Source organism: Pseudorasbora parva, chromosome 9, assembly GCF_024679245.1.
Source record: "Pseudorasbora parva isolate DD20220531a chromosome 9, ASM2467924v1, whole genome shotgun sequence".
Classification (NCBI taxonomy): domain Eukaryota; kingdom Metazoa; phylum Chordata; class Actinopteri; order Cypriniformes; family Gobionidae; genus Pseudorasbora; species Pseudorasbora parva.
Genome location: NC_090180.1, coordinates 44,216,238 through 44,243,216, shown reverse-complemented (window position 1 = coordinate 44,243,216; position 26,979 = coordinate 44,216,238). Strand labels below are relative to the sequence as shown.

At 40.5% G+C, this 26,979-nt stretch overlaps 2 protein-coding genes and 2 long non-coding RNA genes across 6 annotated transcripts in view; all 4 read left to right on the top strand.

The window, feature by feature from the left end:
• The first annotated feature begins 5,801 nt into the window (after positions 1 to 5,801).
• The window catches only part of LOC137089240 (polymeric immunoglobulin receptor-like), a 33,878-nt gene continuing 12,700 nt past the window's right edge, over positions 5,802 to 26,979 (top strand). For 2 of the 3 annotated variants that reach the window (XM_067452776.1, XM_067452773.1), the window contains exons 1-3: positions 5,802 to 5,920; positions 6,002 to 6,316; positions 6,566 to 6,871. In XM_067452776.1, the coding sequence (XP_067308877.1) occupies positions 5,860 to 5,920; positions 6,002 to 6,316; positions 6,566 to 6,871 (682 nt within the window). In that variant the 5' untranslated portion in view covers positions 5,802 to 5,859. Of the gene's footprint in view, positions 5,921 to 6,001; positions 6,317 to 6,565; positions 6,872 to 24,938; positions 24,998 to 26,979 lie in introns of those variants that run through there. The other variant, XM_067452775.1, reaches the window with a different exon arrangement.
• LOC137089373 (polymeric immunoglobulin receptor-like) lies at positions 16,823 to 19,926 on the top strand. Its single transcript, XM_067452963.1, has 4 exons — positions 16,823 to 16,968; positions 17,136 to 17,471; positions 17,555 to 17,851; positions 19,877 to 19,926. The coding sequence occupies exons 1-4, from the start codon at positions 16,866 to 16,868 to the stop codon at positions 19,924 to 19,926; spliced, it is 786 nt and encodes a 261-aa protein (XP_067309064.1). The 5' UTR covers positions 16,823 to 16,865.
• Positions 20,062 to 22,856, top strand: LOC137089245 (uncharacterized). Its single transcript, XR_010907654.1, has 3 exons — positions 20,062 to 20,106; positions 22,143 to 22,237; positions 22,800 to 22,856. It is a non-coding gene; the product is annotated as an uncharacterized lncRNA (long non-coding RNA).
• Positions 22,856 to 23,778, top strand: LOC137089244 (uncharacterized). The gene is made up of 3 exons (XR_010907653.1): positions 22,856 to 23,028; positions 23,508 to 23,568; positions 23,654 to 23,778. It is a non-coding gene; the product is annotated as an uncharacterized lncRNA (long non-coding RNA).

Below are 26,979 nucleotides of genomic sequence, written 5' to 3'. Positions count from 1 at the left end.
CCGAAAAAATTCTGTTAGTGCCTCAGTGACAACTTCACTCAGAGAAGACGTCGATCTCAGCTGTCAGTCATCACGTCACCCCCCCGTTTTTATAGCATCAGATAACTAACTAAAACTAAACTTATTTTAAAAACGAACACTTGAAATGAAATCATCGTGATTATAACTGCCTTCAATGACATAAACTAACTTTGGGGGAAAAAATATTTGAAGTGTAATTTGATTGTTCAGTTTGCCTCGCGTCCATTAGAAACAACATTATCAACACCCTTAATCCAAATAATTACGCAATATTACGTTATCGTTTCTGTGGTGTGACAGGCAGCGGGGCGAGGGACCGCGAGAGCGGGCCGGTGATGAGTGTTGACGAGCGCCAGCTGCATGGCACACCGGTCTCGTCTCGCGGCCATTTGACGGGAGCATAAAAGGAGAAGCAAGGGTTGCGGAAGACGAGAGAGGACCAGGCCTGGAGTTTATGTTTAGTTTTGTTTTACGTGTGTTTGTGTTTGCGGGCAGGCGTCCGTGAGGGGCTGCCCGCGGTTTTACTTTCGTTTTGTTTATTTATTTTGAAATAAATGTTGTTGAACGTTCGCCGGTTCCCGCCTCCTTCCTTCCCATCTACAAACTGTATTACAGTGGTGCCAAAACCCGGGGGGAAGGAGGGACATGCTGTCGAAGAGCCCTCGCTGCTGAGGAGGATTGCGGTGCTGAGGAGGTCGGGCAGCACGGATGAATGAGGACCGCGAGGGCTGCCCGAGGCGATGGTGCTGGAGCGAGGAAGGTGGGACAGAGACCTCGCTGCCCTGCCCCTGGGTCGAGGTGGGGTGGCTGCCGTCCGAGAGGGAGCGGAGGAGTCGCCGCGCTTGGCGTGAGCCGGAGTCTGCTGCCATCCGCCTGATAGGGGAGGAGCAGGGAGCACGGGGCTCGCTGCCGGGTCCCTCAGAAGGAAGAGTCACCACCGGCCACCAGGGGGCGGAGGAGGATCGACCCACCAGGCGTCCAGTGCCATCGCACAGCACCGCGAGGAAGAGCCTCTCGGCAGGCGGAGGGCCTCTCGGCAGTGTCTGGGAACCGGACCAGAATTTTTTTTTCTCTTTCTTTCTTTTTTCCCTCTCTCCCCTCTCTCGTTCGTGGGCTCCTCGTGCTCCCGACTACATTTCTCTCGCCTCTCTGTCCTTACCCCCAGGTGCCGCGGCCGCCGTGATCAGCCCCCCCCCCGGGAGGGGGGGTGGGAGTAGAGCGCAGTCTCGGGAGTGCCCCCCGGCCTGCGAGGGGCGATGGGGGTATGTGGTGTGACAGGCAGCGGGGCGAGGGACCGCGAGAGCGGGCCAGTGATGAGTGTTGACGAGCGCCAGCTGCATTGCACACCGGTCTCGCGGCCATTTGACGGGAGCATAAAAGGAGGAGCAAGGGTTGCGGAAGACGAGAGAGGACCAGGCCTGGACTTTATGTTTAGTTTTGTTTTACCTGTGTTTGTGTTAGTGGGCAGTCGTCCGTGAGGGGCTGCCCACGTTTTATTTTGTGTGTTTGCGGGCAGTCGTCCGTGAGGGGCTGCCCGCGGTTTTACTTTCGTTTTGTTTATTTATTTTGAATAAATGTTGTTGAACGTTCGCCGGTTCCCGCCTCCTTCCTTCCCATCTACGAACTGTATTACAGTTTCATTTAAAGTTTTCATTTAAAAATAAATTTACACAAAATAACGCTTTTGCAAACATCTTTGCATTCCCAAAAAATATCATTGTTTTCTCTGACTAAGTACGCAGTAGATTTATTTATTAATTTAATAAAGAGTGTGGGCAATTGAAAGAAAATTACTGATGGACAAAATACAATTACAGATTGAACTATCCTCTGAAAAATATTATGTGATATATCGCTACAATTCTTTTTTTTTGTTCAATGTTTCTTTCAGGTTCACCTGCTAATGGTATAATTAAGATATAAAACGCAATTCTAACATTACAAAACCATATTTTTTTATATCTGGAATGCAAAGCATATCTCACACAAGAATAGACAAAACACCAATAATAAACGAGTCTGTACTTTAACAATCACCTAAACATCATATTGCGGTAAACAGGACAACGCAAAGAAAAAAGGAAGAAAGAATTGTGTTAGTGACTGTACTTTGTATCTTCAATTGCATAAGGTAAAATAATAACTACTGTAAATACTACTGTAATACAATTTTTGAATTGTACAGATTTGCTTATTATTGGTGTTTTGTCTATTCTTGTTTGAGTTTTGCTTTGGATTCCAGATATCAACAGTTTTTTTCAGATGGCCCGTGATTTTCTGTCTGTCACAGAATTAGAGATCACAGGCTGTTCTCCACATTGACCTGAAGGACTTCATTAAATAACAGGTTCTGTGAAACTCAGTTAAAAGCCATTAGCAGACTTCTGTTTTGCAGTAGGAAATCCACATCGCAGTTTATTCTAGTCACAAAGCACCCACGCAGACAGGAAGTGACAGTCTGATATATAAAGTGACCAGAGTTAAGTTTGTTTTCAATTTCGGACAGCAAGCCAAATACATTTAAGTTCCTTAATAGCTTAAAGATTGATATGGGCAAATAAACTTCAAATGTGAAATGAATTCAATAGTGGCATGACATTCACCTGACCAGAAGTATCGGAAGCTAGTTTGTTTACAGCAGAATAAAAGCTCTGGGAAATCAAATGCTGCGTCCCAGTTCGCCTACTTATACTACGTCCTAAAAGTATGTACTCTTTTTGTGAAGAAAAAGTATATACTTTTGAGTGTGTAGCAGTAAAGTATGCAAGCTTCGGGACATACTCTTTCGCCATCTTTAACGGACTCTGTCACTTATAGTTACGTGCATCTCATCACCGTTTAACTGCCCTGTCAATCATCGTCAGCTTCGTCACAGTTCAAATCCTCCACATTCAGATTAATCTCCTACTGTATCAGAGAGAAATGTAGCCGCACGTTGATCTGCCATTTGTGGGTCATTAAAGCTGCACTATGCAACTTTCCATCCACTAAAGGCTGCCTATTCAAAACAAATGCGTAGTTTGATGACGCAAAGTGTGAGCGCAGCATCTTGGGACATGTGCTCTTCACCTCACAGCCGGTGGAAAATAGGACTCGAGCAGAAATCATGTTCATGCATTCGGTTATTAACGTTACTGTAGTGTGAAGCAGAGCAGGACCGAGTGTTGTGGAGCTGAGCACGGCCGCTGGAGCGATTGTTAAACAAACACACGGCTCGCGAACACCGGGACTTTTATTATGACGGGACGGGACACAGTCGCCGGACGCTCGCTCTTCCGGTTATGATTATGAGGTAATGCAGCTCTGTTTATCATATTAGATACATTTAAGTGTGTTGAAAATGATGTTATGACGTTACTCCGTGCGTTCACTTGTTCACACTGCTAAGAGTAAAGCGCTCCTGCCAAATAAAACTGGAAACCGAGGGTAGCGCAGATATGACGCAATTGACAGGCGACTCCCTCAGACGCTATGCTGAAATGTCCCGGTCCTTAGTTAAAATAGCAATTTTCTCACAATTTAAGAATAGTTGGAAACATTTGGGATATTGTAGGTACTCAACTGAACAAAATCTATAACACTGGCCTAGTGGTTTTTGGATATTTAACTGCAAAAATACTACATAGAGCACCTTTAATGCAGAGACTCATGTGTTTGCAGTTTAAATATAATGATGCATTTAAAAGTTAATGGCAAAACGATCCTTACAAAAGATTACAATGCTGCTGCAGGTGAAATATAATGTGGACAACACTGAATAAATATATTTTTGTCAGGTTAAATATTGATAGTTGGCCACTCAAACCCCTTTATCTAAACTTCTCTACTTAACCATACTTGTAGTTTTTTAACGCTTTTTATCCACGTTTGTAGTTCTAATCGAATCCTCATCCAACTCGCAATGGGTTGTGGGTGATATCAGCCGTTAGAGTGCGCATCGATCCGTACTTCGAATTCGGAGCGGAAATAGTAAACCATCCGGGTATCTTTGGAATACTCTTTTTAACATACTACTGTAAGGGTGGATCGCCTACAGTGGTTCTGACTGCAGGGTGGCCGAACGACTAAAGAAACGTTATCAGCGTGATGGTAGAAAACTGTACATTTCTTGTCTATAACCACCCACTGCAACTTATATCAACGACGGAAATAAGCGCAGTTACAATAGCAAAATATGTGGGAGAGCGTTGCTTTACTGTGACTTATACCATTATAAGCTTATACCATTAATCGTACCCAGCATGTGTAGAATGTTACCTGAGAGATAGTGAGAGATAGAAAGATAGAAAAAGAGAGAGCAAAGAGAAGAGCCAAAGAAGGCCCCTAGAAGAGACAGCCAGAGAAAAAGACAGCGTCAGAGGAAAAAGACCCCCAGAGAAAAAGACACCCCACAACCGTTGCAATCTTCTTTTATCCATCCCTTGACCATGTGACTGAAACCCTGAGACATTCAAACTGACCAATCAGACCAAACTTCCCCCACTGTACTACAGGTGTGGCACACATTTGGCCTACAGGCCCTCAACATCTCTTTGTCTTTAGGAATCCCAAACAGCCCCACTGATAAGAGAGAGGGGGGTGAAACACAGTAAAACAAATGTATTTGTTCAAAGAAAAATATATCAAATATCTTTGATTATTTTGGATTCTTTCACTATGATTTGGGACATACTAATTCTATTTTCGAATACTATTTAGTATGGATAGTATGCGAATTGGGACACAGGGAAAGTGTCATCAATCTACGCCTTGTTTGGAATAATGAATAAGTGACCTCTAGTGGTAAAAAATACTTAAATTACTTAATATTAAAAACAGTATTCTGGGCTGAATATATAAATATAAGTGCTGTCAAAATTTGCATGTATTTTTTCAGTTTAACGTGTTAAATATTTAACGCAGTTAATGCAGCATCTGTTTTTTTCTGTCATCCTTTACCTATCATTCAATTATATGATCACACTTTTATTCATGCAAATGCTTTTAAATACAATTATTACAATGTAAAAACAATTTAAAACTCCAATGTTTTAAATCAATGACAGCACTAGATATATACAGTATGTGTGTTATGTAAAGGTTAAAGTTTGGATAAAAAAAATGATCATAATGTTTATAATGTTCTGTAAAATCTTATAAATGACGTTTCTATTATTTGATATGTGTTCTCATGATATTGAGAGACTGTCTTCAGGATGTTGTTTTTGACAATCTCATAACATTGAGAGGAAACGTTTGAGCACATTTCCAGAACATCCTTATGATGTTTTTTGTACTTGATGAATGTTTTCATAATGCTGACAGAAAAAGTCTTTAGAACAACATTCTTGCAATGCTGATGTATGAATAAGTGAATAAACACATACATAAAACTGTACTTTTTTTGTATAATGTTCAGTTAATTCATTACAATTAATAATTGTATTACTCAAGTATGGTTATATAATCAAACATTTGTTTGTAGTTCCTCCATTTTTGTTCATAATACATTAATGTTAATTTATACTTGTGTTTTACTATATGCAGAAATTAACATCAATTTAAATGTTGTAATAGTGTTGTTCATGCTTAGAAACCAGAGTAATTTACTAATATTCACAAATTGAAACTTTAATGCTTTTGATAACTGATACTAAACACACATCAAACAATGGAAAAAATATTGATTGCACTTTATTTTATGAATATGTTCAGTCTGTACACTCCTAATCAATGTTGCACAAGACACCTAAGAGCATTTCTCCTCTCTCTATGATCATATGAGGGCAGAAAGCGGAAGATGAGCAGTTGTGCTGCTGTGAAAGCCTCATACAGGAAACATCAGCAAGAGCAAACGCAATGGCCGCATACGCAAACACAACTATATTCTACATTTCAGTCGGGTTTTGGATTATTTTAGGTGAGTATTAAATGTTGTGATGTGTTTGTTTGATGTTTTTTGTTAATCCTGGACATAATAAGGCTTTGTGTGTTTGTTTAGGTGTTGAATGCTACACTGCTTGGTCAAATCATATATTAACTATTAAGACTGGAGGATCTGTCACCATCCCATGTCATTATGATGAGAAAAACCCACCGCAGAAGAAATACTGGTTCTCAGACATCACTAAATCTAAAATATACACAGACACAACAGAGGAGAATCTGACAGTAATTGATCATCCTGATCAGAGTCTCTTTACTGTGACTATCAGAAACCTGCAGGGCTCAGAACACGATGGAGATTATAATTGTGTTGTGGAGATTGGAGGAAAGCCGAATGTCACTAATGGGCTTCGTCTCCAGGTTCAGTCTGGTATGAGGTTTTGTAGTTGTTTTATGCACAATGTCTAATTCTCTGACTTTACACACGTGTGCGTGTGTGTGTGTGTGTGTGTGTGTGTGTGTGTGTGTGTGTTGGTGTGCGTTTTGTGTGTGTGTGTTGGTGTGCATTTTGTGTGTGTGTGTGTGTGTGTGTGTGTGTGTGTGTGTGTGTGTGTGTGTGTGTGTGTGTGTGTGTGTGTGTGTGTGTGTGTTATAATCTCAAATGACTCTGTGTGTTCAGTTCCTGATGTGTCTGTGGTGAGCAGCAGTGTATCTGGACATGAAGATGGTAATGTCAGTGTCCAGTGTTTCTACAGTTCTGGATATCAGAATAAACTCAAACAGTGGTGCAGATATAAAGATCAGAGCTGTTACCCAGTGGGGAGGACTGACACATCCCAGAATTCATCAGTCCAGATCAGTGATGATGGGAGAAGCTCCTTCACTGTGCTGATGACTGGACTGAGACTCAGTGATTCTGGATGGTACTTCTGCTCCGCTGGAGAAGCACTGAACCCTGTTCATCTCACTGTAACTGAGGCAGAAGGTAAATCACGTTTAACAAATAAACATTTAGCTACTACATATGAAATAAAACACAACTAAAACTGTTTTCCTTTCTTTTTTTGACAGTGAACAAGCCCACAGACAGTCAGAGAGACGCGTTAGTATTGAAACGTTCTTATTAAAATGAGCTTTCAGAATACTCTTCCTAGAATTATTCTATATTTGGTTGTTTTGTTATTAATGCTCTTTTAACAAATTCTCATTTTTGTGATTTATTCTTCAGCAACATTTAAAATTTTGTATGTCTTTAAAGTGTATAAAACAGTTATCCAATCTTTTTTTCTTTTAGCAAAATATTTTCTTTAAAGTGTCTAAAATAATCAGAGAAACATGTTCAGTTGTAATATTTGATAGCGGTTTGTCTTTTATCTTTCAGATGGCGTTTCTGTCTGTCACAGAACTAGTTTTCTCCACATTGACCAGAAAGATCATCTGATTAGAAAACTGCTGATTCTGCTTTTGCTTTACACTCACTCAGCAGGCTAAAGATCTGTGTTAGACGTAATGCATTAGACGTCTACATTTGCTAAATACCTAATACATGTCTGTAATGTATTTTTTTCTAATAATTTTTCTTCAAATGTATTTTTTTCCTTTACCAAATGCAACTTACAACTGAGGAGCAAACCAAATAAAACAAAAAAAGTTAAGTGTTTTTTTCTTGTGTGTGTGCCATTAATATGATATACTAACCTCACAGGCACAGTAATGTAATTTGAGTGGTTGCCAGTGACAGTAATTTGCATCATGTTGACTAACCAACAACATACAGATAAAAGAGATTTGGGATTAAATTCAGAGACATCAAAAATGTTGCATATGAACAATTTATTTGAGAAAGAGGTACAAATAAAAACTTTAAAAATTTACTGTAAAATATACAGTTTATTTGATTAATCAGACCAATCCGAGATGGAAATTTCAATGGGAGAAACATTTTGTAAAAAGATTCCTGAGGCTTTTAAAAACTCCCAGCCTGGTTCATTACTCAAAACCGCAATCATAGGTATGACTGCCGACCCGACCCTGTCCAGAAGGCCATCAATGACACCCTCAAGCGAGAGGGTAAGACACAGAAAGAAATTTCTGAACGAATAGGCTGTTCCCAGAGTGCTGTATCAAGGCACCTCAGTGGGAAGTCTGTGGGAAGGAAAAAGTGTGGCAAAAAACGCTGCACAACGAGAAGAGGTGACCGGATCCTGAGGAAGATTGTGGAGAAGGACCGATTCCAGACCTTGGGGGACCTGCGGAAGCAGTGGACTGAGTCTGGAGTAGAAACATCCAGAGCCGCCGTGCACAGGCGTGTGCAGGAAATGGGCAACAGGTGCCGTATTCCCCAGGTCAAGCCACTTTTAGGCTACAGATAAGCAGCACTGGACTGTTGCTCAGTGGTCCAAAGTACTTTTTTCGGATGAAAGCAAATTTTGCATGTAATTCAGAAATCAAGGTGCCAGAGTCTGGAGGAAGACTGGGGAGAAGGAAATGACAAAATGCCTGAAGTCCAGTGTCAAGTCCCCACAGTCAGTGATGGTCTGGGGTACCATGTCAGCTGCTGGTGTTGGTCCACTGTGTTTTATCAAGGGCAGGGTCAATGCAGATAGCTATCAGGAGATTTTGGAGCACTCCATGCTTCCATCTGCTGAAATTTTTTTTATTTTTTTATTTTTTTATTGTTTTATTAGGATCCCCATTAGCGGCCCATTTAATGGCAGCTAATCTTCCTGGGGTCCTCTTTTAAAATTATTCACATCATAAAATCACACAAAACAATAATCAACACAAATTACAATAAAAATAATTCAAACATTGCGCTTACATTCAGAGAGAAGAGAGAAAGAGAAAAAAAAAAAGAAGGAAAGAAAAAAAGACAATTTACAGCTGGCACTAGATTATTTGCAGCAGTTCCTTGGTTACTGGCCTCTTAAATTTGTATTTGTTCTGAATTCTGCGTGATGAGATAGAAAGTCTATTCCAAATAGATATTGCTCTGTAAAGTGATGCGTTTCAAAAAATTTGTCCTGGGAAGCGGAAGTTTTGGAGATGAAGATTTGGTTTTTCAGCACGACCTGGCACCTGCTCACAGTGCCAAAACCACTGGTAAATGGTTTACTGACCATGGTATTACTGTGCTCAATTGGCCTGCCAACTCTCCTGACCTGAACCCCATAGAGAATCTGTGGGATATTGTGAAGAGAAAGTTGAGAGACGCAAGACCCAACACTCTGGATGAGCTTATGGCCGCTATCGAAGCATCCTGGGCCTCCAGAACACCTCAGCAGTGCCACAGGCTGATCGCCTCCATGCCACGCCGCATTGAAGCAGTCATTTCTGCAAAAGGATTCCTGACCAAGTATTGAGTGCATAACTGAACATAATTATTTGAAGGTTGACTTTTTTTGTATTAAAAAAACTTTTCTTTTATTGGTCGGATGAAATATATTAAAATTTTTGAGATAGGAATTTGGGGTTTTCATGAGCTGTATGCCAAAATCATCAGTATTAAAACAATAAAAGACCTGAAATATTTCAGTTGGTGTACAATGAATCTAAAATATATGAAAGTTTAATTTTTATCATTATATTATGGAAAATAATAATTTTAATAATAACAATTTTTTTTAGAAGGACCTGTAAGGCAAGGCAAGGCAAGGCAAGTTTATTTGTATAGCACATTTCATACCCAATGGCAATTCAAAGTGCTTTACATAGAAATTAATTAAAATAGTGGTAACAAATGCATGAGAAAAAAAAGAATACCATATGGACGAATAAAGAATTTAAAAACAAGCATAGTTAAAACAGTCGTAAAGATATAGTAATTAAAATAATAATAATAAAAAATAAAATAAAAATAAAAAATATACTGTATACTTTTACAGTTTTTCTCAATTGCTTAAACACTATAACCATGCTTTTGAACTAAAATTTCAAAACCATAACGCCATTTATCAAAAAGCACACCCATTTCACTAAACTATAAACACTATTCCCTGTTTTGACACATGAGTCAGATTTGTTGAACTGTCACTGCAAAACTCTACACACAAATCCCTTAATTTCTCATTGCCTAGACCATGTGGTCATTTAGAAAGCACTAGCATTCAATATTGTTCACTCAAGTCAGCATAGTTTCAGCTCAATTAGCACACAATTACCCAGGTGAAAACACTAAGAGTCAAAATTGAACACCCATCAATCAGAACTTTCAAGATACATAAAAGTGCCAGAGTCAGTTCATTTGAGCTTTGGAACAATGCATCCACAAAGAAATGAAGGAAGAGTTCAAGGAGGGAGAGGAAGAGGACGTGGGTGGTGAAGGAGGAGGAAGAGGACGTGGTGAAGGAGGAGGGAGAGGAAGAGGACGTGGTGAAGGAGGAGGGAGAGGAAGAGGACGTGGTGAAGAAGGAGGAAGAGGACATGGTGAAGGAGGAGGGAGAGGAAGAGGACGTGGTGAAGGAGGAGGAAGAGGACATTGTGAAGGAGGAGGGAGAGGAAGAGGACGTGGTGAAGGAGGAGGAAGAGGACATGGTGAAGGAGGAGGGAGAGGAAGAGGACGTGGTGAAGGAGGAGGGAGAGGAAGAGGACGTGGTGAAGGAGGAGGAAGAGGACATGGTGAAGGAGGAGGGAGAGGAAGAGGATGTGGTGAAGGAGGAGGAGGAGGAGGAGGAGGAGGAGGAGGAGGAGGAGGAGGAGGAGGAGGAGGAGGAGGAGGAGGAGGAGGAAGACAAGCAGTCTCAGATGAAATTAGAGCCAGTTTAGTTGATCATACAAGAGAAGTGCCAATCATATGCATATTCCACATTTTATCATACTGTAAGTGTGGGGACATGCACTGGTCTTGGTCTTGACTCGGTCTCGGCCCTTCAAAGTCTTGGTCTTGGTCTCGGCCCTTCAAAGTCTTGGTCTTGGTCTCGGTTTAGGTGGTCTTGACTACAACACTAGTGGAAAGTGTATGATCGAGAACCTTATATGCTTGTTCACCTCGTCCAAGCCATGTGTCAGTAGATGCGTGCCAGGGGTGGATCAGGCATGCTAGAGGATTTTACCCCCGCTGCCAGGCTAGGGCTAATATAGACTGTGATGTAGATGAGATTCTCTGGCCTGACCCAGACCAAAGACGGGAGGCTGAGGCGGAATACATTTTTTTTTTTTTTTTGTACCGTGTAGTATGAATGAATGAATAAAAATGTGCCAATGTATCCATTGGTTGTGTCTTTTGTTCATCATGTGAAAAGGTTTGTGAGGAGGGGAACCTCAAGTAACATAACTTACCAGTTTTGAAAATGTTGTTTTGAATTTATTGCACCAGTGTGTTAGACTATGTTGTATGTAGTGTGTGTGATTTTGAGGGCTTGTGTGTCTTGTCTGAGGGCAAAGTTTGGTTTTTCAGCAAGAGTGAATGGTTTTGAGTGTAGAGCTTCATTTTGACCTGAAAATAGGTTGTTTGGGAAACTGGGTGAGACGTTATGGATTTGTGTTTATAGTTTTGAGAATATGAGGCATAGTTTCAAGAAATGTGTTTAAGCAATCGAGAAAAACTGTATCTTGAACCCTGAAAGAGTGGAAGTGAAATGTGACAATATACCCCATTGTAACATGACCATATGACAGATTAAAATGTTATCTGATATATTCAAAAAAATATCCAAGACAAACTAAAATATTTTGCCAATAAAAATTAAGTATTACCCTTTTCAAAAAAAAATAATGGAATTTTTTAATCATAAAAAATACACACTTTTTTGTGTTTGATTTAAAAAAATGATAATAATAAAATAAAAATGGCTAAATAAAGGTATAAAGCATGGTTCAAAACATAATGTAACATTTATCCACTGGAGAGGCGAGGTTGTAGCATAGAAATCTAGACGCACCCTAGTGGCAGCAAATCTAATCTGCCACGAGTGTCGTCTAGCAACTCTCAATACTCTTCTGAGCTGTAAACGCCAAACTCTGGTCGGGCCAATCACATCGTGTATAGAGTCAGTGGGCGGGGCTTAACATAATGACGACGGCGGAGTTGCACTTGTGTGCTTCTTTTAAACACAGAAGCTGGCGAACGGCGGTCTTTCAAATCAGCTTTGACCGCGACTCTGGAAGACTTGGAGTTAAGCTTTTCTCTGAGAAAAGAACAAAGAACAGCACTGAAGTCATTCTTAAAAAGGGAAGATGTGTTCTGAGTTTTGCCGACCGGATGCGGCGAAAGTTTAATCTTACAACTAGCTCCGCTTCACCTTCATTGCTCTGGTTGGTTGTAGCGCTATCCTATCGCGTGTAGAGGGAGTTTGAAAGATAACCATATATCCCGCCCCTCGGATTGAGCTGTCAATGGTGAGTTTCCAGACCAAACATCTTGATGTGGGTCTGGCTTGTCAGACTAGCGAGGTTGAGAACCCAAGTGCAGTTTTATTTCATCAAAATCATAAACATAACAAAGACTTGGCAAAAAACAAACAAAAAACTTGACTAGACTTAACTTGAATAAACTTGACTAGACTTGACACGAACAAACACTCACCAACCGTGGGTTACAACATCAATAACTGACCAAGAACTGTCAAACATGAGGGCTTAAATACACAAGGCCTAATGACAAAACAAGGGACACCTGTGAACAATGATCAACCCATAAACCAATGAAAACAAGACACAGGAACACGAGGCAGGAACACATGAGGGCATGGAGTCACATGACAAGGGAACACATGAAAAAAACCAGGAAGTGCATGACAACATAACAGTGAAAATGAAAACCTAAAAACCTAAAAACATGAAACATGAAACTACACCAAAACCCCCTGTGACAGATCCCCCCCTCTATGGGCGGCCCCTGACGCCCATACATATTCAAAACATCAATAACAGTCTTGGGGGGGGGCGGACTTGGGGGAGGGATGGTGGGCCAGGCCCGTGCCAAGGCACCAGACATCAACCCTGGCATGGCTGAGACGGGCCTGGGAGCGTGGGCGGACCTGGACCCTGTGGCATGGGCGGACCCGGACCCTGTGGCGTGGGCAGACCTGGACCCTGTGGCATGGGCGGACCTGGACAATGTGGCATGGGCAAACCTGGACCCTGTGGCGTGGGCGGACCTGGACCCTGTGGCGTGGGCGGACCTGGACCCTGTGGCATGGGTGGACCCGGACCCTGTGGCGTGGGCAGACCTGGACCCTGTGGCATGGGCGGACCTGGACAATGTGGCATGGGCAAACCTGGACCCTGTGGCGTGGGCGGACCTGGACCCTGTGGCGTGGGCGGACCTGGACCCTCAGGCGTGGGCGGACCTGGACCCAGAGGCGTGGGCGGACCTTGACCCTGAGGCGTGGGTGGACCTGGACCCTCAGTTGTGGACATGGGCGTGGCCAGCGATTGCAGTTCAAGGGGCCATGGCGGTAGAGGCAGTTCAGGGATCCCAGGCGGCATGGCCTCAATGTGCCCCTTGCCCCCCAAAAAAATGTTCTTGAGAGAAGCTATGGGCTCGTGGGCTGAAGCCTGGACATGGGCTGGATTCGGAGCGGGCTCTTGGCAGACTGGAGCGGGCTCATGGGCTGGAGCCTGGACATGGGCTGGAGCTTGAGCAGGCTCATGGGCTGGAGCCTGGACATGGGCTGGAGCTAGGGGCTCGTGGGCTCGTGGGCTTGTGGGCTCATGGGCTCGTGGGCATGAGCTATGGGCGTGTGGGCTGGAGCTGGAGCTGGCCTCACTGGTGTAGAGGGTACTGCGGGACAGCGGAGCTCCTCGTCCACCGTTCCCACAGTAAATGAGGATCCACTCAACAACAGGGCATGATCTATATACTGGGCCAGAGTCCACGGCACTGTGCTCTCAGGCATCAGGTAACGTAAAAAGTCATGCAGTCCATTAAGAAACATGCCCTTTAAGGCAGTGTGACGACTCCTGTGTTTAGTGGGGTTTCCCCAGGCTGAGGAGGATGGTTTGCTGGCTCCGCCCTCAACTGGCTGTTCTCAGATTGATTAAGCACACCTGTTGCTGACATCCTGTTGGGCCTTGTTAAAAGGAATCTGAGGAAAAGGCCCAAGGGGGTGGCAGGCTGGACTTGATTATTGTTTTGCGGTTGTTTGACTTTGTTTCTTTGGTACATCCAACACTACAACAGCACATTACCCTTTCATGCATTCCTTACACAACACACTGATTCCTGACTGTTACACTTAATACTGTTTCTTTTCTGTATAGTTCTATTTTGTTAATAAATTTCGTATTTTATTTCGGCTTTCGTGTGTGTCCCAATCTTTGTTGCGTCCTTATGAGCCACGGGGCGTCACAGGCAGCATCATTAAACTCTACCTGGCAGCAAAGTCCACAAAACTCCTGTTCACAGGTGCTTCTCAATATCCCTCCTCGTTTCCTCGCTCCTCCGTCCTCCATCTTATGACTCGGAAACTGATGGAGCTCAGCCATCTTGTAGGAGATCTCAATCCTCAAATTGCACCGTGAGGAGGCGAGGATGAAGGAGTAAGGAGGCTTCCTGAGGAGTCATGAGCGAGGATACACAGTGGATCCTTTGCGGAAAAAATTTACTTAAGTAAGAAATGTACTTTGCTATGGTAAAAATAAATGTTCAGTGATATCTTCTAAAGATTTTTAAATTTTGACACAATTCTTTTTCTTCTAAATAATGTTGATATGGCAACTAGTAAATACACTAAGTTTTGTCATCCTGGCATGTGTGGAAAGTGTTTAAATGTTAAGAAAAAAAACGTTAATTTTTGGTGGGGTGCATGGTTCCATGACGAACCATAGTGTAGTGTAGAAAGGTTTTTAGACTATACAATTATTTTAAAAAAAGGGTTCTTTAAAGAACCTTTCAGAAAAAAACGGTTCTTCGGGGGACCAAAAATGTTTCTTCTATAGTATCACTGTGAAAACCCCTTTTGTGTTCTACCTGGCGCCTTTATTTTTAAGGGTGTAGGTTGTGCCCTACTCTCCTATAATTGTAAAATGAGAACTAGAAAAGGGAACGTGTGAACACCAGAGCGGAACAGCTTTGACATTTACTGCATTGCACATAAATACTCTTAAAAATGTAACAGGATTAGGTTGTATTTTAAAGTGTCATTATTACACGTTAGTAACTCTAATAATTACTATAAATTGCTTATAATTACATGCAAATAACCTTAACCAAACCAAAACCCTAAACATAGTAAGTACTGTACATGTGGTTAATTATTACTACTCAGCACTAAATGTGATTACATTACAACATAGATACCTGCAAGCAAGTGCAATAATTATTTAAGATTTCTCTTAAAGGGTTACTTCAGCGATTAGCATATGGCTTTGTATCAGTAGAAACCCTGGAGTATATTCAAATAAATGTGCTTTCCCCCTTCATATCCCCCTGAGACAAGAGATTTATGCATTTTATTTCTGGCAAAATTCCTCCTATGATGCAAATTGACGATATGTGACCAGTTACGGAAGGTAGGGACACAAGTCGGTTCTGGGGCATTTTGAGTTATTCACAGATTCTGAAATTGTAGTCTCCAAGCTTTCCAACGATGTTATTGAAAAATATTATTTGCATCATAGGAGGAATGTTTGGCCAAAGGCTAAAGACTACAGCCAGCAGAGGGAGCCATTTCCGTATGTTTTGAACCCGTGCATGGGGGATGGAGAGCACACTCAGAGCTCAGCTGGCAGCTATGGCACTCATTTAAACGGAGCTATGTGGTGAGTAATGTAAGTCATTTACGCGATTACCTCAGCTCTCATCACGAGAGCTCAGCTCACTCCTGCAGTTAGTGCTCAGTGCTGTGAGACTCGCGCGGTGACTCACTCATTATATTGAACAGACACGTTCAGTTTTTAATTGTAGTGTCTTCTCCAACTCAGTCACAGTAATCAAGTTGGTGGCTTTGGGAATGGCCTCACAGGGCAGCGAAGTATTCTGGGAATTGAAGTTTTTCATCCCCATGAGACAAAAATACATTTTCTGTCTTTTCTCAGTCTAGAAGGCACCAAATTCAAAAATAATTTCACATTTCTACTACATTAATGACCCAGTTTAAATACAGATTCATCTTCCCAGCGCTGAAGTACCCCTTTAAAGTGCCCATATTATGCTATTTTAAAAGGATCTTAATTTGTTTCTGGAGGTCACCAACAACAGGTTTACATGCATCAAAGGTCAAAAACAAGTTTAATTTTCTCATAATATTCATTGCACATTTTTCACTGATTCTCAAATGACTCGTTGATTAGCCTGCCATGCACACCCGAAGCTAAACGTCCATTACCTTAACTGTCCTTTAGCTCTGTCCGGATGCTTCCTAAAAGCTCATCGATTGTACACACTGTAAAGAAAGTAACAATGACATCGATTTTAACATATCAATCCGAGCGCAAGGTTCGGTATCATGCCGAACCTCCACCACAAGGACGACTTGAGCAGGACGTTTCTCAGTGATGCGCTACACATTTTGAGGTACATTATGAGATGTTTCTGCTGTAATTCCTCACTATCAGCATTAACAAGAGTATGTCCATCAATAAACAGATCTGTCTTATTTATTGCGGTACACATGCTGGAACTGTATCAGTAACAGACATTAGCCGCGACACTAATGTGACTGACTGATGTAACATTAAAGTTTATAAAACTAATCTTGCTCAATCCTTTATCTTTTAGTTAAAGTATTAAGAACAACAGACAATCTGCATTCACAAACAGCTTTAGGTAATAGTGGCCCACAGCTGATTTACAGAAGTATTTCAGTAACACAGTAATAACACGAGTTAGACTTCTGTCAGCCAGGTGACACATTTGTAACTTGTGATGCAACATTCACAGGGACGCTGTTTGACTCGAGCAACAGCAGACAGCGAAGGAAGGAAGTGAGAAAGACTGAGAAAGAAAGAGAAATCTATGATGATGACTTTAGATATTATGCACGTCTCTTTGAGTGAGAAGCTGTTTCTGTGGTAGTAACCTAAAAAAGAAAACTTGCATGGAAATTATGAAGATAAAGAAGGAAGAAACATCACAGCTTTTCGACAAACCGACAGTCAGTTTGAAGAAGTGTATTATATTTTTCCTCTGGCTCATAGCAGGTAAGTGCTCTTAATTCATTTTGCTCATATGAGTAGTAGACACATCCTGCTGCATGACAGGCATTTTTCTAATTCTTGTATTTACTGATACATAAAATAATATCACATATAACTCTAGTGTTTAGGTAAGTAAGTAAATAAGTAAAGCTGATCTTTTCTTCTCTCAGGTCCTGAACGCACATCAGGATCAGCGAGTAGAGAGTTAACGGTTCAGACTGGAGGATCTGTCATTATTCCATGTTATTATGACAGGAAATACACAGAACACAAGAAATATTGGTGCTTTCATGCAAAATCATCATACTTTTATTGCTCTATTCTGGCATATGCTAATGAAACCAAAGGAAAAGTGTCAGTAATGGATCATCCAGATCAGAGTTTCTTTACTGTGACTATGAGAGACCTGCAGAATGAAGATACTGGATCTTACTGGTGTGCCGTTGAGATTGGAGGAATATTTCAAATGGATGAAAAAGAGCAGCTTCATCTCACAGTTCAATCAGGTATGAGATGAGTTTCACCTTTAAATATTCTGATCCTGATTCCTGTTAACTCAATCTCAGATGAGTCATGTCTGTGTGTTCAGCTCCTGATGTGTCTATGGTGAGCAGCAGTGTATCTGGACATGAAGATGGTAATGTCAGTGTCCAGTGTTTCTACAGTTCTGGATATCAGAATAAACTCAAACAGTGGTGCAGATATAAAGATCAGAGCTGTTACCCAGTGGGGAGGACTGACACATCCCAGAATTCATCAGTCCAGATCAGTGATGATGGGAGAAGCTCCTTCACTGTGCTGATGACTGGACTGAGACTCAGTGATTCGGGATGGTACTTCTGCTCCGCTGGAGATCGGCAGATTCCTGTTCAACTCACAGTCACTGGTAAAACGCTTGGGGGGTTGTGTCATATCTGCGTTACCATCGGTTTCCGGTTTTATTCTGCAGAAACGCTTTACTCTTATCAGTGTGAACGAGAGTCACAGCAGCCGAAGAGCGAACACACAGAGTAATGTCATAACATCATTTAAAAAATGTATCTAATATGATAAACAGAGCTGTTTATCATCGTTACCTCATACTCATGACCGGAAAAGCGGAAATTGACCCGGTGACTGTGTCCTGTCACAATAAAAGTTCCGCTGCTCGCGAAGCGTGTGTTTGTTTAACAATCGCTCCAGCGGCTGTTCTCAGCTCCACAACACTCTGTCCTGCTCTACTTCACACTACAGTAACGTTAATAATCACATCCATCAACATGATTTCTGCTCAAATCCTATCCCGATTCTTTTCCACCGGCTGTGAGGTGAAGACCACATGTCCCAAGATTCTGCGCCCAAACCTGGCGTCATTCAACTACGCCTTTGTTTTGAATAGGCACCATCTAGCGGACGGAAAGTTGCATAGTGCAGCTTCCCTTTAAAGGGGAGGAGAAATGCTGTTTCATGCATACTGAGCTTTTTACACTGTTAAAGACTTGGATTCCCATCCTAAACATAGACAAAGTTTCAAAAATTAATGTTGGACGTTTGATGGAGTATTTCTGTGTTAAAAATACTCCTTCCGGTTTCTCACAAGTTTCAGAGAGTTTTTTTCGAGTATGGGTCGACTTGACGTCGATAGAGGGGAAGGTCCTTGTATGGGCCGTACGGGCTCTTTTTCCGGTAGGGTGCGCGAGCGCGACTAGAGCGAGAGAGGAAATGCACGCCCAAACATTCGCTCAGCTGCAGATCCAGTCGTTCGTGAACACTTCTGTCGTTATAGTCTGCGCCGCCACTTTATTCCTATGGGTGACATCAAGCGATTTCAACGCTTCAGCACAGCATTCCGGGAAGGCAGCGCTGCATTTGAACCGATTTGAACATAGAAATGACGGGAAGCTTCACAACATCGCGGATCTCCACGGTCACTGCTGTCACAGGAATTCACCAAATCATACCACAGAAGTGTGTTTTTGACGGAGCGGTCCCAGCGATAAAGGTTCGGTCCTGCTTTGGAAGCAGCCGGTGAGTAAAACTGCTTCAAATGTCTATACTGTCGGCTCGTCGCGTGAGTAAACATCAGTAAACGACACGATCGTGTGCTTCGTCATTCAAATGCGCTAACGGTTACTCCATTGTTGTTCTCTGTATAACGTTACACTAGTCTGACGTGCAAAACCGTTTTGCTTGCTACTGCTAAGGTTTAGTCGCATACAATAGTCCATAAACCGAATCATGTCTTCATAAACTGCGAGTAAACACACACAAATGTTGACAGGCCACTAAATACAGTACATACCACAGAGACGGATGTCCTGCTGTTGGTGTTTCTCCTGTTCAATTTATTGGCCGTGGGTTTCTCCACACTTGAGGACAAAGTCACCGCTTTGCTCGCTCTTCATTCTTTAGCTCCGCCCACACGATACGCCTCCAGGCGCTCGTTTTTTTCCGGAAAGACTCGGTACAGCCTTTTCGGAGATATGAAGGATGCAATACTACTCTATAGGTACTCAAGATTGACATGAGATTGACTGAAACTGAGTGTTTCACCCCCCCCCCCCCCCCCTTAAGTAAATGATGTCTCTATAGAAGATCCACAGGTTCCTGTATCCTGTTGTCAGTCACTGAGCCATTTAAAATTGCATTAAATGGAAGTTGCGATAGCCTTTTCATCCTTATGTGAAATAGCTTTGTAAACAAGAAGAAATGTGGGGCAGGACTTGATTTTGTCCACATGAAATTGATTGGATGGTTGTGGTTTGCTATTGGTAAATCTCATGTGAGCGACAGATGTCCTGCTATTGTGCCAGTAAACACGTCATCAGAGAAGAGATGTCGCTGCAAGTAGTTATTTGTAGTGATTTTTACATCTTATTGGTAGTGACAAAATTGTAATATGCATTTTTTTTTCTACATTTCTATTCAACAGCAGTTGTGACCACAGACAAATTTGACAAAAATTGGTTAGTAGCTAATTAAAACATTAATCTATCTTAAATATTGCTTAAATATTAAGATTAATATTTTGTATAATGGACATGTAATTTTATTTGTATGCTGTTGTTTTCTGTTTGAGTTAATTATTGAAGTTAATTTCTCTCTTTTTTTCTTTCTTAGCAGCAACAATTCAACAGCAAGCAGTGAAGAGCAGGAGAATAAGTATTACGACAGGATGTTTATTGCTCAAATAGATAAAACATCAAGCAGAATATGACTTTTAAATAACCAGAGCATATGCTATTTTAATTTGTCAACTTCCTAAAATTTTTGACAACAATTTGTTTTTGCATAAGTCATTTCCTCAATGAACGGATCAGGCAAATCTACCGCTGTCGTGTAATGGTCTGCCAAGATTGACAGTTTCAGTTTTTTTGTGTTTTCTGAGAAATCTGAAAAAAATTACTTGGGCAATTATTTTAGGAATGTGACAAATTTAAAGTTTTGTTTTTAAGGTTAATTTATATAAGACAGTATTTCTAACTGTACAGGATGACTGTAACGGCTGTAGCAAATAATACAGTGAAAATGCAACTGCATCAGTGAGGCCATCTTCCTCTTTTTCATGTACTGTATGTCTATTTTAGTTTTTCTGCAATTGCAATGTGGGGTGTATGGCATGGTTTAAGACTACAACCAATGGTTTTTAAAGGGATAGTTCAACCAAAAATGAAAATTCTGTCATCAATTACTCACCCTCAAGTTGTTTCAAAGCTGTATGAATTTCTTTCTCCTGTTGAACACTGTGTTCATCAGAAAGAAGAAATTCATACAGGATTGGAACGACTTAAGTGTGAGTACATGACGGTTGTCACTGTGGCAGTTCCTATTCAAAATGTACACGTTTGTACCTAAAAGGTGAATATTGGTACCTTAAAATGCATATTATAACCTGAAATGTACACACTTTTACCTAAAAGGGAAATAGTGTATTTTTTGAAAAGGTACCACCTTTTTTTCTGAGAGTGCGGAATTTTCAACTATTCCTTTAAGGCCATTTAAACATAAGACACATTTAAATTGACCAATAATAATGGCATCATAAAATAAATGTCAACAGAACTGATCAAGTTATACAGTATATTGCCAAAACATTTGGGACACCTCCCTTTACATGCACATGAACTTTAATGACCTCCAATTCTTAATCCGTAGGGTTTAATCCGGAGTTGGCACACTCTTCTTAACTCTTCTAGGAAGGCTTTCCACAAGGGTTAGGAGTGTGTTTATGGGAATTTTTGACATTCTTCTAGAAGCACATTTGTAAAGTCAGAAACACAACCCCACACCATATCCCCCCTCCACCCAACATTACACTTGGCACAATGCAGTCAGGCAAGTCCCATTCTCCTAGGAAATGCCAAACCTAGACTCATCCATTAGATTGCCAGCAGAGAAGTATGATTGGTCACTCCAGAGAACACGTCTCCACAGCTCTAGATTCCAGTGGCGATGGGCTTTACTCCACTGCATCCCATGCTTTGCATTGCATTTGGTGATGTAAAGCTTCATCTGCTCGGCCATGGAAACCCATTCCATGATCTCGCTACACACTGTTCTTGAGCTGATCTAAAGGCCACATGAAGTTTGGAGATCTGTAGCTATTGACTCTGCAGAAAGTTGGCCACTTTCTGCGCACTGTATGCCTCAGCATGCGCTGACCCCGCTCTGTGATTTTACTCCTGAAGTGGCCTACCACTTCATGACTGAGTTGCTGTTTTTCCTAATTGTTTCCACTTTGTTATAATACCACTAACAGTTGACCGTGGAATATTTAATAGTGAGTAAATTTCCCAAATGGACTTATTGCACAGGTGGCAACCATTTCACGGTACCACACTTGAGTTCACTGAGCTCCTGAGAGCGACCCATTCTTTCACTAATGTTTGTAGAAGCGTCTGCATGCCAAGTACTTGATTTTACACACCTGTGGCCATGGAAGTGACTGAACACCTGAATTCAATGATTTGGATTAGTGACCCAATACTTTTGGCAATATAGTGTATGTCCGTGATTGAGCTAAGAATAAAAAGTTCAACTGAAAAATACCTTGGAAAAAATGCACCATGGTAAATTTAGTTTCTAGTAAAATAATATTGTAAGAATCATGATGATAGCAATTATTATTATTATTATTATTATTATTATTATTATCATGCATATATAATATGAACCATTTGCATTGTTTATTTTCACAGGCATTATGGGTATCTGGAGGTGTGGATTCCTGCAGTTGTGTTGTTTCTTCTGTTGGTGACTGTCGTGTCAGCCGTAATACTGAGAAAGAAGAGCAGTCAGTATTGATTTTACATTTCTTATTATGTGACCTATTCCATCATTAAGTGCTTGATCAGTTCTGCACACTATTGTTCGGAACTAAAGTCTGTCCTCCGTAAAACATTTTTTTTAAAGAAATTAATAGTTTTTTTTATTCAGCAAGAATGCATTAAATTAACGTAACGTATTAAAGTAACATACAAGCTGTTCTTTCGAATGCTCTATTCATCAAATCATTTCCACAAAAATATGAAGCAGCACAACTGTTTTCAGCAATAATAATAATAATAACAATAATACATGTTTATTTATATGTTTATTAGAATGATTTCTGAAGAATCACAGGAAAATGAGATTTTGAAATAGAAAACAATTATTTTAAATTGTAATAAATGTTTGTATTTTTCATCAAATAAATGCAGCCTTAGTGAGAATAAGAGACTTCTTTCAAAACCAAAAATGTCAAACAGTCTAACTGACCCCATTGAGTGTTAGTGTGTATTTATAAACTTTATGATGATGTCTAAGAACTCTCCCAATGGAAGGACTGATAACATCATTTGGTTTCTCACTAACAGACAGAAATAACACTCACATCACTGAGTTGAACAGAGATGGAGTCAGGGACGCAGTAAGTTTGAGATGACAAACAATTTGAGTTAAACCTCATATCTGAGTCTCAGCACAATCAGATGTGTTTATGATTATTCACAGGGAAACGATGTCAGTTCATCATCTGTGGTAGATGAGAATGCAGAGAATGTCGTGACTTACAGCTCTGTGACAATACGACCTAAAACTAAAGCAGTAAGTGAATTCACAAGAACATGCGCAAACAGAGATTTACTGTAATGTAATTATCAGTATTCTTCTTAACCCTTTGTTACCTTTTGGAGCTTGGAAGGGATCTGTTTGAGTAGATGTTATTAATCACTCTCCTCGTTAGAGCTCAGTTCCCAGTACTTCCAGCACCTCTCGGGATCTCAAACATATTCTCAAAACTATCATTTTCAAAATCTTCAAAATTAATATTTTGATCGCAGACAGCTTTTTCACCAGATCCACCATTAAGTGACAGTGACACTAATATTCGATTGTGTTAAGCACTTGCTCTGCATTAAATCGCAATGCCATTTTAAGTTTTGCTGATGATTCTTCCTTCTTTTGTTTTCTGCCTGCAGTGACTATGAGTGAAACATCACTTCATCATGGTGTATTTGTAGTGAATGATGTCACTAAAGATTCTAGGTATATATTTAAGGGTTAATCTTTTTCTGTATCTCCAGCACAGCCCAGTATCTGTGGAGGTGACCTACAGCTCTGTGCACAAACAGTGAGATGTTACAGGTTTGTTGAAGTCAATAATCACAGGATGTTTTACACAGACACTAAACATGTGATTTCATCTCACTGTTTATTCTCTTAATCACAGGCGCACGTTCTGCACTGAACACCTGAGAAAAGAATGAACACAACAGGGCTCAACTTGAAACAAGCTAATATTGTTTTTTATTCCATGCATTACAAATACAAAGCAAGCAAACTCAGAATTCAGATACAAATATATTAATTGAATTATATAAATTATAATGTTCTGTCTCTTGTGATGACAATGTAAAAACATGTACAAAACAAGTAATTCAGGTATTTCACAATATAGTAAGTGTTATTTAGGAATACATTTCTAAATTGTTGATTTTAAAAAGCATAAAGTATTCATAATATATTTGCAAAGTTGTAATGTGAGTGCTTTAAGTCTGACAATAAAATAAAATAAAAAACCTGCATACAAATAATGCTATAGGCTATTGTCTGCTTCTTAATGTGCTTTGATATGTTTTTAGAAGTAGTCTAATAATGGTGTTGTCTTGTTACAGAAATATGTGTTTTAAGAATCAATGTTATAATCAAAAATAGGGCTGCAACAACTAATCGATAATAATCGATAATGAAAATCATGATTCTCATTATTGATTAGTCGGGTCTGACCTCTGTGCATGGAAAACTTCCACCGGTCCCGTCGATTGAATAACAGCATTGAATAATGCATGTATATGGACAAAATGGATCTAAAAATAGTGGAGGACACAAGTAAGATGCTGCTGGAAAGGTGCGTAAACCAAGCGTTTATTTATTTATTCAAGCGTAAATATCATAAACATGATATTTCTTAATTTATTATTATAATTTTTTTTAAAGATGCATTAGCGTTTAATACACCCTGCCATGCTAATATTATTTTAATGTATGGATTTAAACTGTCCTTTTGCTTAGTAACTTTTCACAATTGCTTCACAATTTTAAGCAACCAAGTTAAAACCAAAGACTGTAAAAAAAATACTGAAGTGACGTCACCCGTAAGTTTCTAAAGGGCATTTTTGAAGCCTAAAGTAGCGTCATCGCATGTCACTCCCGGATAACAGAAAATGGGAAAAGGCTATTAGTGACATCAGCAGTAATCCACCTGTCACTCAAGTGACCACACCCTTATTTATGCAAAATTGTAAGGCTTAATATAATTTAAACAAATTAATTATACTTATATATATATATAAATTAACTCCCCTTTTAGTTGTCATGAAGGGCAAAATTAATTTTATAGATCAAAACCACTTTTTGTACCAGGCTGCAATCATTTTTTTCTGCTGTAAAGTTGGGCATTTCAACATGGGGGGATTTTATTTTGAAATTCTCATAGTCTTGTTTCCTGGTCCTCACGCAGTCATGGCTGTGGCATGCCTTCAGAGGACACATTTCAGGGTAGGAAGGCATCAAGGTATGTCCGAATCTAATGTTAGCTTCACTTCCTGTCTCCTGAGAGACCTTCATCTGATCGAGTACTGAAGGCAGCTTAAATATATCCTTCGCTGCCTTTGATATCCCACAGTCCTGTGCGTTTGGTGTACAAAAGTTGCGTTTGCTGGTCAGTTTATGTGTAAATGTACGTTTTTACCAACATTTTCTACACTGGAAAAAACATATTTTTACTGTTTATTCAAATTCCTTAATTAAAATGAGCTTGGGGGATTGGGGGTTTTGTCCAAACTTAATTTGATTGCGTTAAATCCACTTAAATATAAGTCAAATTGAAGTCAAACTAAATCCGTTTGTGTTGTTACATGAATGATTTGTGTTGCATTAACTGAAACTGGACGGGGCTTGTTAGTTCCCAGCATGATTTGCATATCATGATTTGCTAAATCAAGAGCGAGTAAATGTTGTTATTTTATGTGTAAAAGTGGTAGAAAAAGTAGTGGTAGTAAAAGTAGGATGACGGTGTTCGCGCAGGTTGAATAAACCCATCCAAATCTCTCCTCTGGCTGTGGTCTGGGGTTAACCGATAAATCTCAGGGTGAGCAGCATTCCCAGGAAAACCCCCAGAGTGAGGGTGGGCTGTATGGAAAGGGGTCATCTGGTCTGGACCCTCCCGAGTTAGGAACACCCTCCTATCCAAGGCAGGGGATGACAGATCCCATTGTAACTGATCTCGTTGACTATATCCCATAAAGTCCTGAAGTCTGATAGGTCGACGTATTTGACGTTTAGGTCTCACATCAAGATACATCTCTTCATCTGCCTCCAGCCTAAATACTGCTATCCGGCTCGAAGGACCAATGTTAAAGAGGTAATCTAGTAGGGCTAGTTCATCAAGGTTTTCAGCCAATAAACAGGATGGTGTATCGGTCAGAATACAGAAATAAAGACGAGAAGATATAACTTCTTCTTCAGATTGTATTGGACTTCAGCAGTGCTCATCAGAACATAACAGTATACAGTATTGCCATTATAGTCTGATAATAAAACAAATAAATCACCATTAGCACCACATTCTGGCCAGACAAGGCTTCTACTTAAACAGCGTTCGCACATGGTCTCGTGAGCATGATATTAATCCATTTAACTCAATATTATAAACGTAACTACGTAACTTATACATCAGAAGGCTCACACTAGTTAACGTATTATTTCCTACAGTCTTTTACAGCATAAACATCCTTCTATCACTATAAATCTCACTCATCACGCTGGCACATGATGATCCATAGCAATTCTACAATAGTGAAACACTAACACAGCGAAGTGAAGGTCACTTACTTTCCGTCATTAACTCAACACAAGAACATTGGAAGCTGGATTACTCAGAAAGGACTAAAGAAGAATGTCAGAGCCTTTTATACAGAGCCAATGTTAAACAGTGCAGAGTATCACATGACTAAATCAACCAATGAAAAGATAACACATGAGATTAGTAAAGCACATGACTATGGAAATTTACAATAAAAGACATGAAACACAACCGTGAACCAAAACCAAACATGACAGTCCCATTGAATAAACAAAAATCTTAAAACATTTCACTCGCGGTTACAATCGCGCGTGAACATTTTGATCAAACTCCAGAAATATGGTAAATAGACAAGTGGTCAAGATCAAACATCGCAGGTGTTGGTATTTGGACAGGCCCTTGGACTCAACACTGGCACTTGACCATTCAGGCGCAGGAGAGTTGATGTCGGGATTGCATGCTGTCTGAAAGAGCTCATTGGCTTTCTGTGTGCAGTGTACACTTCATGTCGTGTGCGCTGGGAAGAAAGAACAGCAAGATCCAAATGCAAAATAATGATTTATTATTCTCAGTAACGTAGCAAGAACAGTTTTCACAAGAAAGTCAGGTAGATTGGTCTCAGCGCAGCGCAGTCCGTGCGGAGAGGCCGGCAGACACAGATGTTCCGTGAGCAGGGAGGTAAGGGCAGACGC